Source organism: Loxodonta africana, chromosome 9 (assembly GCF_030014295.1).
Source record: "Loxodonta africana isolate mLoxAfr1 chromosome 9, mLoxAfr1.hap2, whole genome shotgun sequence".
Classification (NCBI taxonomy): Eukaryota; Metazoa; Chordata; class Mammalia; order Proboscidea; family Elephantidae; genus Loxodonta; species Loxodonta africana.
Genome location: NC_087350.1, coordinates 19,145,080 through 19,158,218, shown reverse-complemented (window position 1 = coordinate 19,158,218; position 13,139 = coordinate 19,145,080). Strand labels below are relative to the sequence as shown.

The 13,139-nt window shown below is 37.6% G+C and overlaps 1 protein-coding gene across 10 annotated transcripts in view; it reads left to right on the top strand.

Annotated features, from left to right (window-relative positions):
- The window catches only part of ERCC6L2 (ERCC excision repair 6 like 2), a 167,345-nt gene that overhangs the window by 45,243 nt on the left and 108,963 nt on the right, over window positions 1-13,139 (top strand). For all 10 annotated transcript variants that reach the window (XR_010322946.1, XR_010322945.1, XR_010322947.1 and 7 more), the window contains 4 exons: window positions 1,289-1,402; window positions 2,609-2,728; window positions 6,274-6,345; window positions 7,108-7,253. Coding sequence is in view for 6 of the 10 variants with exons in the window: in XM_010587479.3 (XP_010585781.2) it covers window positions 1,289-1,402; window positions 2,609-2,728; window positions 6,274-6,345; window positions 7,108-7,253 (452 nt within the window). In the remaining 4 variants the exon portion in view is untranslated. The remainder of the gene's footprint in view (window positions 1-1,288; window positions 1,403-2,608; window positions 2,729-6,273; window positions 6,346-7,107; window positions 7,254-13,139) is intronic.

Genomic DNA, 13,139 nt, shown 5'->3' with positions numbered 1-13,139 from the left:
GCAACCTTATGTATAATAGGATGAAATGTTGCCAGTCCTGCGCCATCTTCATCATCATTGGTACGTTTGAGTCCAATCCTGTGTGTAGGAGAATGCATTTGAGAAGATTGACAGTATCTGAAATGTGAGAGTTTTGAAAGGAGACAACAGATTGGAGAGGCATTCAGGAGGTTAATGAAATAGAATTATCTAATTGAATGTGGGGAATGAGTGAAAGAGTGTAACAATATATTAAAACTAACTTACTCTTTGGTAGGCTTAAGATATTCTGATATTTGGTAACTGTGAATTTAATATAAATTGTGGATCGGTAGAATAGAGAAAGTATATTTTACTTTTATTTAGAAGCATATTCAGTTGTGCTTTTTTACTTTTTATCTCTTTTTCCTGCTCTTTTTTTACCTTGGTTTTAGTATCATATTATCTGTCACATATCTATGTGTAGAGAGGGGCCCTGAGTAAATATCTAGACTGACATCTGTTCCATCGCTGATTTATTTTGCTGCCTTTAACCACTTCACTTTCTTGTAATAGCCCCATTTCCTAGGCAGCCTTGCAGCGTAGATGGGAGGAGAGAGTAAAGGAATCGCTGTGATACTGTCCATGCACCAGAGAGCTGTATTATTAGGGACCTCTTAACTGTAGCATTTCTATCACTTTGTACCATGAGCATAAGGGCTTTCTGGAATGGGGACTTTCTCTTTTCTTTTTAATTAAAAAATCACTGTAGTATAATTGACCAAAAGTATGATTCCACGTTAGCAATTCTTGAAAATTTTGTATAAGCAGTTAACTGTCTTTTTCTCAGAATAAATATTATTGCGATATATTTTGTGATGTAAACAGTTACATATCTATGTTAATCCTTTACACCTTCTCATTTACTGAGTGTCTCATTATCTGACATTTCGCATTTACAACAAAAGTAAAAAATCTACTATCTGACTATTTTATACATTAACAATGTATACCTGGCAGTAACAAATGCTAAGGTACGAGACGAGAGCAATGCCAGCCTCGATGGCTAAGGTTATGTGTCAGCTTGGCTGGGCCCTGATTCTCAGTGGTTTGGCAGCTACGTAATGAGGTAATTTGGCAGTTATGTAATGATGTAACTTGGCAGTTATGTAATGATGTAGTTATCCTCCATTTTGTGATCAGATGTGATCATCCTCCATTTTCCCATAACACCAATTTCCCATAACAACCTGGTCTTTGAAACCTAACCATGTTGATAAGTAAGGAGAGGGTGTACTTGTTTTTATTTCTTGTATTTTTCTGATTGCAGACCAATTCACAAGGTGAAACAGTGAAAACCTTATATTTCAGTTACCTTGCCGTCCTTCAGAAAGTAGCTAACCATGTCGCTCTACTTCAAGCTGCGAGCACCTCTGAACAGCAGGTTTGAGTTGGTTTTTTTTATTTCTTTGTGATGCTATTTGATGTAAATGTTTCATATTTGGTATAAAATTTCTCCTAAAGGAGCCCTGGTGGTGAAAATGGTTAAACACTCAGCTGCTAACCACTATAAGTTAAAATCGACTCAGTGGCACCTAACAACAAAATAAAATTTCTTAGCCAAATATCCTTAAGTTATTTTTGTATGAAGTTTAAAAGGCAACTGACTTGCTTGTTTTTTAATTTGTGTGTCAAGGAGTATGCACACATAACTCTTTAATCAAAGTGAGAAATTTTAAGTTTTAATTAAAATAAGAACTTTCTGTTATGCTTCTGATAATGTTTGTGTATTTATTTTCTCTTACACCCTTTGGTGTAACTGATGAATCAGTCATATTCCACTAATAATCTATCTAATTGCATGTATCTAAACTACTGGATTAAAATAAGGATTTATAATAATCGGTATATTAAATACTAGAGGTATTCTCCAAACTAGCAAAAATCAGTTTATTTCAAAGTTGAGTCGTAAATGCAGTGATTCACTTTGGTTGTTTCCAGTTGTTTCTTATTCTAGAGTACAATATAAATAAAAGATTTTTTCTAAACACCTTTTTGTTTAATTATTTTGTTATCTTTTTATTGTTACAGCTTTGATGCTGTTTGAATGTACTTTTAATCTACCATATTTTTACACAAATAACACACACCTTCTATGTTTGTTTGCCAACGGTGCCCTCCCCCGACAAAGTATTTTTGTAAAAATGAGCTAATTTCTTTTACAACAACATGTAAAAAACAATTGGCATAGCAGTGCTGATGAAAATACCTTGCAGGGGGAGACTGTGGTTGACAAACAAATGTAGAAGGTGTGTATTACTTGCCTAAAAATGTGGAAATAAGAATTTAACATTGTTTTTTGATAGTTACTGTTTGCTCTTTGGAGAGTATTTGGCTCCTTGGTTTGGAAACCTTAAAAAAGTAATGATAAAGTTAGTAGTCATGTCAATATCTACGATTTCAGCAAAGCCATGTGGTAACATATCACTTTAAAGTTTTCTGAATTATTACTCTGACTCAGAAAAAGGCAAAATCTTCAAAATAATATGTTCCTTCTGAATAGGAATGACTTTTTTTTCACAGTTTCAATTTATATAAGTTTACATGGTTTAAGTTGAAATTTCTTTTCTTCTACCTTTTTTCCCTCAAGAAAACGCTTATCAGTAGGATATGCGATCAGGTATTTTCTAGATTCCCAGATTTTGTTCGGAAAAGCAAAGATGCAGCCTTTGAAACAATTTCTGACCCCAAATACAGTGGAAAAATGAAGGTAAGTGCTTTTCTTTCAAGTTGCATACAGGTAGGGATAATATACAGAATATTTATCAAGTAGTATAGCAGAGACACCAACTAATCAGAACAGCTGTCCAGTCAGGGAGGAGAGAGGTGGCCAAAGGCACCTACCTGGTGGCGTTATGTCAGCCCTTACTAGCTTACTGTCCACCCCGCGTACAGATGTGTGCACACGTCGGTTCGCAGTTAGCAGTAGCTGCATCAGATGTACTTCAGGCTTTCCTTATGTGTGTGTTGGGTTCATGCCCTCTAAAAATGTGTGCTGCTACCATATATGTAATAGCTCGACCTCAAGGATCCAGGGAGCTACCTCCCGGAAATATAAAGGCTAATGCTAATAGGACGATGGGATAGGAGTTAGTGTGGAATTAGAGAAAACAACTGCTTGAAGAGTTAAAGGTAGACAAGTCCTCTGTGTCTAGACTGAATTTTCTGCCTCTTGTTTTTACTTGCCAACTAAGATTGTAAGGTTATTCAGTCTTCACATTGATGGCAAGGGAACATTTGTTTTACACAGGGAAGCTGACCTGTAGGGGTGCCATTCTTGGTGATGCATTACTGAGGGAGGGGTGTGAAAAGTACAGCTAGGTTTTCCAGTCACCACCCAGGCCTCTGGGCATTGCCCTGGACAGGAGGCATGAAATGCTAACAACTTCTGGTCTCCTCAAAACAGAATTAGTTTGTTTAACCCCTTATGAACTATCAAAGGTCTTTATTTATGAATTTAAATATTTTTACAAAGCAATCCCAACTCTAAGTTATAATTAAGAAAAAGGTAAATTATTTCTTTTGCCAGATGGAATAAGAGGAAGTAATTCAAAGTAATCAATTTTTTTTCTCTTAATATTCTGGAAATATTTTTAATAGTTATACTACATAAGCTCCCCATAGTTTAAATTACTTGAGACCTCTAAATTGTTTTAAAAATCTGTGCGTGTATTTTTTAAATAAACAAATTTGTATTTATGAGATTATCATATGATTTGCTATCACAACAAATAAGGGAAATCCAATAAATTTTCTAACAATAGTAAATCTATTTTTAATCATCCATTTTATTGACTTTTATTTAATTATTTTTATATTAAAAAATATAAAAAACCCAATTAGCTTAGAACTGAGGCCCTACTATTCCATAATTTAAGCCAATAAAATATTTCCAGAAATCATGGCTTACTTTAAAAACTGCAGTATTCATTGCTAAAGTTAAACTCTTGAAATTAATTGGAATTTCATAACTGCATTTAATTTTCTTATTCCTTTTGCTGTCAAGTCGATTCTGACTCATAGTGACCCACTAGGACAGAGTAAAACTGCCCCTTAGGGTTTCTAAGGAGCAGCTAGTGGATTCAAACTGCTGACCTTTTGGTTAGTGGCCAAGTTCTCAACCACTGTGCAAATATATGATTTAAAACACACTTTTAATTTGAGTTTTGTATCTAGGAATAATGATATCTGGTTAAAATAATTATTAGATTTACTTTTCTTTATGATTTTTAGAAGGGAAAAGCAAGCATAAATTGTTGCTGGAGACAGGGCAGATGCGTTTATATGTGAAGGAAGCAAGTAATGTATTAGTTTTGTGAGAAGCCCTGACAAAAGAGCAAGAGTAATAAGCAAGGGATGTGTTTCTAGGACTGTGTTTCATCCCTTGATTTACACCGTGATCTGGTGTTGATGCACTGATCTGGTGGTGCAGAACCGGTAAGCTTACCATGAAATTATTGCCTGTGGGGTTAAGAATGCCAAATAACTGAGTTGCATGTACTTCTTGAACTCAGGTGATGAAAGATCTCGGCCATTCTTAAAGGTCAATGCAGAGCTGCTGGGCATCTCTGGACATCATGTCTGCTATGGCCTTCACAGCTGAAAAGCTACATTAATGAACCCTAGCTCTTTCTCTTGAGTGGTAAGGTCTTTGTTGACCTCAACTATTACGCAGGGGATGGTCACAAATTTCTCTGTTTCCCCTATTAAGAATCCTTACTTTCTTTCCCCTGATAAATACCAGAGTCACTGGCCGTAGAAAAAGGAAAAAAAACAGAGACTGGGAAATCCAGCTCCGCAGTGCTGGAATCATGTAAGGGCTGTGTTTGTCTTTCTAGACCTACCTGACTAATTTGAGGAAAGCTTAGTGCTGAGATTCCTTAGCTATGAGCACCCCCAAAATTAGGACCCCTTTACAGGCGGATTTTCCTATTCTGTGGAGGACAAACTGTGTTATTAAGATGCAGACTCATATTGTCATTTTTGAAATTTTCTGGTAAGGATATTAGTGTTCATATTCACTTAGTCTTTTTTTAAACTAGCCTAATAAAGACTTCCAGTCTCAGAGCACTCACTTTTCTTATTACTTGTACTTGTTTTTATTGTATAATATTCAAGAATACTTAAAATCACAAACAGGTATGATACCACTCCAAACAATCCGAGTAAATTTCATGATCTAAAACGTTAATGGTTTATGTGAAATTCAAATGTACATACTTCATATAGAATCAATTATTTAAAAAAAGGCTAATGTAAATGTAACTTACTTTATATGTTCTCCAAATATTGAAATACTGTTTACCTAATCTGTGACGTTTTTATTCACCTTTTGATTGGCTAGCCAAATAGAATTTATTTTTTAGATTTCATTGCCTGTTTTAGGACTAGGGGTCAAAGTTAGCGTAACGCAAAGATAGTGTTATATTGAGTATAAATTTTCTTACTTAAAAGTTTGCATTCGAATTAATAAAGTTGCTTAAGTGTTTATCACATAGTTCAGAAAAATCTTAGTATAGAAGTTTTGTTTTTTTTTTTTTACTTCTGTGGATTGCTCTTCCATGGTGTTCTGGAGCTGTGATTGCCAGATGTGGAAATGCCTATTTAAATAATAACAGGGTCGCTTCATCATACACAAGTCTTTGGATTACTTGCTTCCTCCCAGCAAACACCGTGTATGTGGACAGATTGGTGGCATTTTGAGGTCAGAATAGAATCTGGAAGTCAGGGCTTACTGTAAATAGAGAAACAGAGGGGAGAAAGTGAGAAGCGGTGTATATCTGGCTGCTTATTAAAAAAAAATAAATATCAAGACTGTTAGAACCTAGATGTAATTGAACACATTTCATTACATTTATCTAGAGAAAACTGAAATACTTCCGAAAAGGAATGCTGCTCTGTACTGTAGTATCTTAACATATTGTAAGTATAAAGAAAATGTATTTTAGAAATTGAATAATCCATTTAAATGCATCCCGTAATCTACATGCTTCCCTTTTATTAAAGCCAGATGAGATGAAATAAAGGCCTTTGGGAACTTCACTTCCTCACTGACAATATGATTATGAATAACATTTGATATAATTTTTAATACTTTCTTGCTCTAACTTGGCAAAAATGAAGAGACTCAGAAAAGGTGACTGAAGTTAGTGTTGTAGAAAAATAATTTGTATGAAATTGTCAAATGCTGTTTCTATGTATAAAGTGTACTTTTAACTGGAACTGGTTCTCAAATGTTCCGTGGTTCATTTCCAGGTCCTTCAGCAGCTTTTAAATCACTGCAGAAAAAACAAAGATAAAGTTCTCCTTTTCTCCTTTTCCACCAAGGTGAGTTTTGTCCGAAGTACATTCTTGACTGACTCCAGCCCTGAGCCCTGAGGCATAACACATAAGTGACAGCAGCAGCTTCCGACCACCTTTCTGTCTTATACACGCTGTAGGAAAGGTAGTGAGGGGAGCAACCTGAAGTTTGAAAACAGACACTTGAGGCTTACTTATACAATGGTTACTGTCAAATAGCAAATTCAAAGGTACGTTTTTATCTTCTCTTGATGTTTTTATTAATAATAACTGTTTTTCAAGACATTTTAGAACTTAGAAAACTACACAAATAATAAAATATATTTATACATGATTTATCCAATAATTTTCTTTTTATTTGGTTTTATTACTTTCTTTTAGCTTAAAAAAATGAAAGATTGGTTTTCTTTGGAAAGATTGGCTTGCCTTTTTTTTTTTTTTTTAAAGCAAAAGTTGCTGAAATTTAAAATCAATTCAGGATAATGGGAGAAATAGCTGGGTCAGAAGTGAGAAAAGTATGTTTCTTTTGTAATTATCAGAAAGAAGTGAGTGACGGTAACCTGATCTCTGTAATGGTGCCAGACACATTCAGCCCAGAATTAGTACCTACCTTTCCTCTAGTTGCGGAGCCCTGGTGGCACAGTGGTTAAGAGCTTGGCTGCTAACTAAAAGATCGGCAGTTCAACTCCACCAGCCGCTCCTTGGAAACCATATGGGGTAGTTCTCTGCTCTGTAGGGTCGCTAGGAGTTGGAATTGACTCAACGGCAACGAGCTTTTTCCCCCCCTAGTTGCTTGATGTGCTGCAACAGTACTGCATGGCGGCTGGGCTTGATTTCCGGCGACTTGATGGGAGCACAAAGTCAGAGGAAAGAATCAAGATCGTGAAGGAGTTCAACAGTGCGCAAGATGTTAACATCTGCCTCGTCTCCACAATGTGAGGAAATCAAATTTGATCACTTGATTTTTATCTAATTGTTTTTAAGATTTAGAATAATTTTTTAAAATGATCCATATTTTCAGTGGTTATTGTTTGTATGGCTTTGTTTCATTTGGCCTTAAGGCGAAGCAGGGAAAATGCTGTTAATTATGACCAAAATAATAATATCTTGAGTTTTACCTACCTTTTCTTTCATTCCCTTTATCATCGCTGAATTCTCCTTATAAGTCTGGATTTATAAAGGTAACAATAAGAAATGGCTGTTTCCTCCTAGGAATTTTCTCTGGTGATACTTTGGTTCATGCCTTGTGGTCAGAACAATCAGACTTCTTATTAACTGGATAACTGAGAATCAGTTGTAGCAGTGGCTTTCCAACTGTGCTTGAGAAGCCATAGAGAGCCTGTGGAGCTGCGTGGGCCAGGTATTTTCCCTCCACTGCGTCTACCTTCTCTCAACCAGAGCAGCTCCACTGTTATAGGTCTTGTTGTTGTTAGGTGCCGTAGAGTCAGTTCCAACTCATAGTGACCCTATGCACAACAGAACAAAATGCTGCCTGGTCCTGTGCCATCCTTACAATCATTGTTATACTTGAGCTCATTGTTGCAGCCACTGTGTCAATCCACCTCATTGAGGGTCTTCCTCTTTTCTGCTGACCCTGTGCTTTGCCAAGCGTGATGTCCTTCTCCAGGGACTGATCACTCCTGACAACATGTCCAAAATATGTAAGACGCAGTCTCGCCATCCTTGCTTCTAAGGAGCATTCTGGTTGTACTTCTTCTAAGACAGATTTGTTCATTCTTTTGGCAGTCCATGGTATATTCGATATTCTTCGTCAGCACCACAGTTCAAAGGCGTCAATTCTTCTTCAGTCTGCCTTATTCACTGTCCAGCTTTCACATGCGTATTACGTGATTGAAAATACCATGTCTTGAGTCAGGCGCACCTTAGTCTTCAGGGTGACATCTTTGCTCTTTAACACTTTGAAGAGGTCCTTTGCAGCAGATTTGCCCAATGCAATGCGTCTTTTGATTTCTTGACTGCTGCTTCCATGGGTGTTGATTGTGGATCCAAGTAAAATGAAATCCTTGACAATTTCGGTCTTTTCTCTGTTTGTCGTGATGTTGCTCATTGGTCCAGTTGTGAGGATTTTTGTTTTCTTTATGTTGAGGTGTAATCCATACTGAAGGCTGTGGTCTTTGATCTTCATTAGTAAGTGCTCCAAGTCCTTTTCAGTTTCAGCAAGCAAGGTTGTGTTGTCTGCATAACACAGGTTGTTAACGAGTCTTCCTCCAGTCCTGATGCCCCGTTCTTCTTCATACAGTCCAGCTTCTCAGATTATTTGCTTGGCATACAAATTGAATAGGTGTGGTGAAAGGATACAACCCTGCCACACACCTTTCCTGACTTTAAACCAATCAGTATCCCCTTGTTTTGTCCGAACAACTGCCTCTTGATCTATGTACAGGTATCTCAAGAGCACAATTAAGTGTTCAGGAATTCCCATTCTTCCCAATGTTATCCATAATTTGTTATGATCCACACAGTCAAATGCCTTTGCATAGTCAATAAAACACAGGTAAGCATCCTTCTGGTATTCTCTGCTTTCAGCCAGGATCCATCTGACATCAACAGTGATATCCCTGGTTCCACGTCCTCTTTTGAATCCAGCCTGAATTTCTGGCAGTTCCCTGTTGATGTACTGCTACAGCCGCTTTTGAAGGATCTTTAGCAAAATTTTGCTTGCCTGTGATATTAATGATATTGTTCTATAATTTCCACATTTGGTTGGATCACCTTTCTTGGGAATAAGCATAAATATGGCCAGGTAGCTGTCTTCCAAATTTCTTGGCATAGACGAGTGAGCACTTCCAGTGCTGCATCTGTTTGTTGAAACATCTCAGTTGATATTCCGTCAATTCCTGGAGCCTTGTTTTTCACCAGTGCCCTCAGTGCAGTTTGGACTTCTTCCTACAGTACCATCGTGTCTGTCAGTTTGTCATACTGTGGGGGCATGCGTGTTGCTGTGATGCTGGAAGCTATGTCACTAGTATACAGATACCAGCAGGGTCACCCATGGAGGACAGGTTTCAGCTGAGCTTCCACACTAAGACAGCCTAGGAAGAAGGACCCAGCAGTCTACTTCTGAAAAGAACTAGCCAGTGAAAACCTTATAATAGCAGCAGAACATTGTTATAGGTCTTATAAAGGTAATATCAGTTGTAACACCTATTTATGAATCTCTAATGAAGACTTTTTAAAAAAAAAAAAATTTATTGTGCTTTAAGAGGAAGTTTACAAATCAACTCAGTCTCTCATGCAAAAATTTATGTATCTACTCGACAGCCGTGGGGTAGTGGAAACCCTGGAAACCCTGGTGACGTAGTGATTAAGTGCTACGGCTGCTAACCATAAGGATCGGCAGTTCAAATCCGCCAGGTGCTCCTTGGAAACTGTATGGGGCAGTTCTACTCTGTCCTGTAGGGTTGCTATGAGTCGGAATCGACTTGACGGCACTAGGCTTGGTTTTGGTATATACTCCTAGTTTTTTTTGCTGTTCTCCCCCTAATGAGACAGCACACTCCTTCCCTCCACTTTCATGTCCATTTGGTCAGCTTCGGACGCCCTCTGCCCTCTCATCTCCCCTTCAGACAGGAGCTGCCCACGTGGTCTCATGTGTCTACTTCATCCAAGCAGCTCACTCCTCAACAGTATCATTTCCTATCCCATGGTCCAGTCCAATCCCTGTCTGAAGAGTTGGCTTTGGGAATGGTTCCTGTCTTGGGGACTGTGACCTCCGGGGTCCTTCTAGCCTCAGTTAGACCATTAGGTCTGGTCTTTTTATGAGAATTTGAGGTCTGCATCCCACTGCCCTCCTGCTGCCTTAGGGGTTCTCTGTTTTTCCCTGTCAGGGCAGTCATCTGTTGTAGCCAGGCACCATCTAGTTCTTTTGGTCTCAGGCTGATGTAGTCTCTGGTCTTTGTGGTCCTTTCTGTCTCCTGGGCTCATGATTACCTTGTGTCTTTGCTGGTCTTCATTCCTTCTTGCTCCAGGTGGGTGGAGACCCATTGAGGCATCTTAGATAGCCGCTTGCTAGGATTTAAGACACCAGACACCACTCTTCAACGTGAAATGCAGAATGTTTTCTTAATAGATTTTATTACACCAGTTGACTTAGATGTCCCCTGAAACCGTGGTCCCCAAACCTCCGCCCCTGCTACACTGGCCTTTATTCAGGAAACTTCTTTCCTTTTGGTTTAGTCCAGTTGTGCTGACCTCGCCTGTATTGTCTTCTCCTTTACGTAAGATAGTTTTTGTCTACTATCTAATTTGTGAAAACCCCTCTCCCTCCCTCCCTCTCTCCCGACTCTGGTAACCATCAAAGAATATTTTCTTCTCTGTTTAAACTATTTCTCAAGGTCTTCTAATAGTGGTCTCATACAATATTTGTCCTTTTGCAACTCAATAATTTCACTCAGCGTAATGCCTTCCAGATTCCTCCATGTTATGAAGTGTTTCACAGATTCATCATTGTTCCTTATCGATATGTAGTATTCCATTGTGTGAATATACCATAATTTATTTATCCATTCATCCGTCGATGGGCACCTTGGTTGCTTCCATCTTTTTGCTGTTGTAAATAGTGTTGCAGTGAACATGGGTGTGCATATACCTGTTTGTGTAAAGGCTCTTATTTCTCCAGGATATATTCCAAGGAGTGGGATTGCTGGATCGTATGGTAGTTCTATTTCTAGTTTTTTAAGGCAGCGCCAAATTGATTTCCAAAGTGGTTGTACCATTTTACATTCCCAACAGCAGTGTCTGTCCATGACCTCTCCAACATTATTTTGTGTTTTTTGGATTAATGCCAGCCTCGTTGGAGTGAGATGGAATCTCGTTGTAGTTTTGATTTGCATTTCTCTAATGGCAAATGATCATGAGCTTTTCCTCATGTATCTGTTAGCTACCTGAATGTCTTCTTTAGTGAAGTGCCCATTCATATCCTTTGCCCATTTTTTAATTGGGTTATTTGTCTTTTTGTAGTTGAGTTTTTGCACTATCATGTAGCTATTAGAGATCAGCCGCTGATCAGAAATGTCACAGCTAAAAACTTTTTCCCAGTCTGTAGGTAATCTTTTTACTTTTTTGGTGAAGTCTTTGATGAACCATAGGTGTTTGATTTTTAGGAGCTCCCAGTTATCTAGTTTTTATTCTGCATTGTTAGTAATGTTTTGTATACTGTTTATGCCATGTATTAGGGCTCCTAACGTTGTCCCTATTTTTTCTTCCATTATCTTTATCATTTTAGATTTTATATTTAGGTCTTTGATCCATTTCAAGTTTGTTTTTACACATGGTGTGAGGTATGGGTCTTGTTTCATTTTTTTGCAGATGGATATCCAGTTATGCCAGCACCATTTGTTAAAAAGACTGTCTTTTCCCCATTTAACTGACTTTGGGCCTTTGTCACATATCAACTGCTCATATGTGAATGGATTTATGTTTGGATTCTCTATTCTGTTCCATTGGTCTATGTATTTGTTGTTGTACCAGTACCAGGCTGTTTTGACTACTATGGCGGTATAATAGGTTCTAAAATTTGGTAGAGGCCTCCCAGTTCGTTCTTCTTTTTCAGTAACGTTTTACTTATCTTGGGCCTCTTTCCCTTCCATGTGAAGTTGGTGATTTTTTCCTCCATCTCATTAAAAAATGTCGTTGGAATTTGATTCGGAATTACATTGTATCTATAGATACCTTTTGGTAGAATAGACATTTTTACAATGTTAAGTCTTCTAATGAAGGCTTTTTTAAAGAATATACATACTTTAGAGAAAGATTTAAGTCAGTATAAATACCTAAATAAAATTAATTCCTTTTTGGGGGGGTCACAAATCCATAACTTTTGACATCTAATATATAATAAAAATTCTCTAGATTCAGTCTCACTCTCTTCCAAAAAGAATTTCAGGGAACTTTAAAAATAAATGTATGTTAAAAGAAAAAAAAGTAAAAATGAAATCAGAGTGAAAGTCATTTAAAGTGAGGAATAAAATGATACATGGAGTGAGTAAGCTGTTGCTGTTAAACACTGAAATTCTTCTTGAATTCTTGCAACTAAGGAAAAGAAGGAGCCGTCAGTGAATTCAGGAATAACTTCTCATATGAGTCCTTACACAAAGACTTTAGATGACATGACGAATACTGTCTTCAGTTATGTTTTATAAAACACAGGTTGTTGTTTTTAGCTGCTGTTGAGTCAGCTCTGACTCATGGCGACCTTATGTGTACCAGAACAAAACTTTACTGGTCCTTTCCCATCTTCCTGATTGTTGGTATGTTTGAGTCCTTTGGACTCAGAACACACATAACATTCTTGATTTTTAAGTAATGTTTTTCCATGTAATAAATGCATTAAGTAACAGACCAAAGAGTACAGAAAAACTTATGACAGGCATCAGTCTCTCACTTTTCTTTGGCTCACCCTAGTCTAATTTTCTGAGATATTCCAGAAATTTCCTAGTTATCTCTTTAATTCTATCAGAAATTGCTGTTAAATCCATCCATTGAGTTCTTTTTTTTTTTTTATTAACTTTTATTGAACTTCAAGTGAACGTTTACAAATCAAGTCAGACTGTCACATATAAGTTTATATACATCTTACTCCATACTCCCACTTGCTCTCCCCCTAATGAGTCAGCCCTTCCAGTCTCTCCTTTCATGACAATTTTGCCAGCTTCCAACTCTCTCTATCCTCCCATCCCCCCTCCAGACAGGAGATGCCAACACAGTCTCAAGTGTCTACCTGATATAATGAGCTCACTCTTCATCAGCATCTCTCTCCTACCCACTGTTCAGTCCCTTTCATGTCTGATGAGTCATCTTCG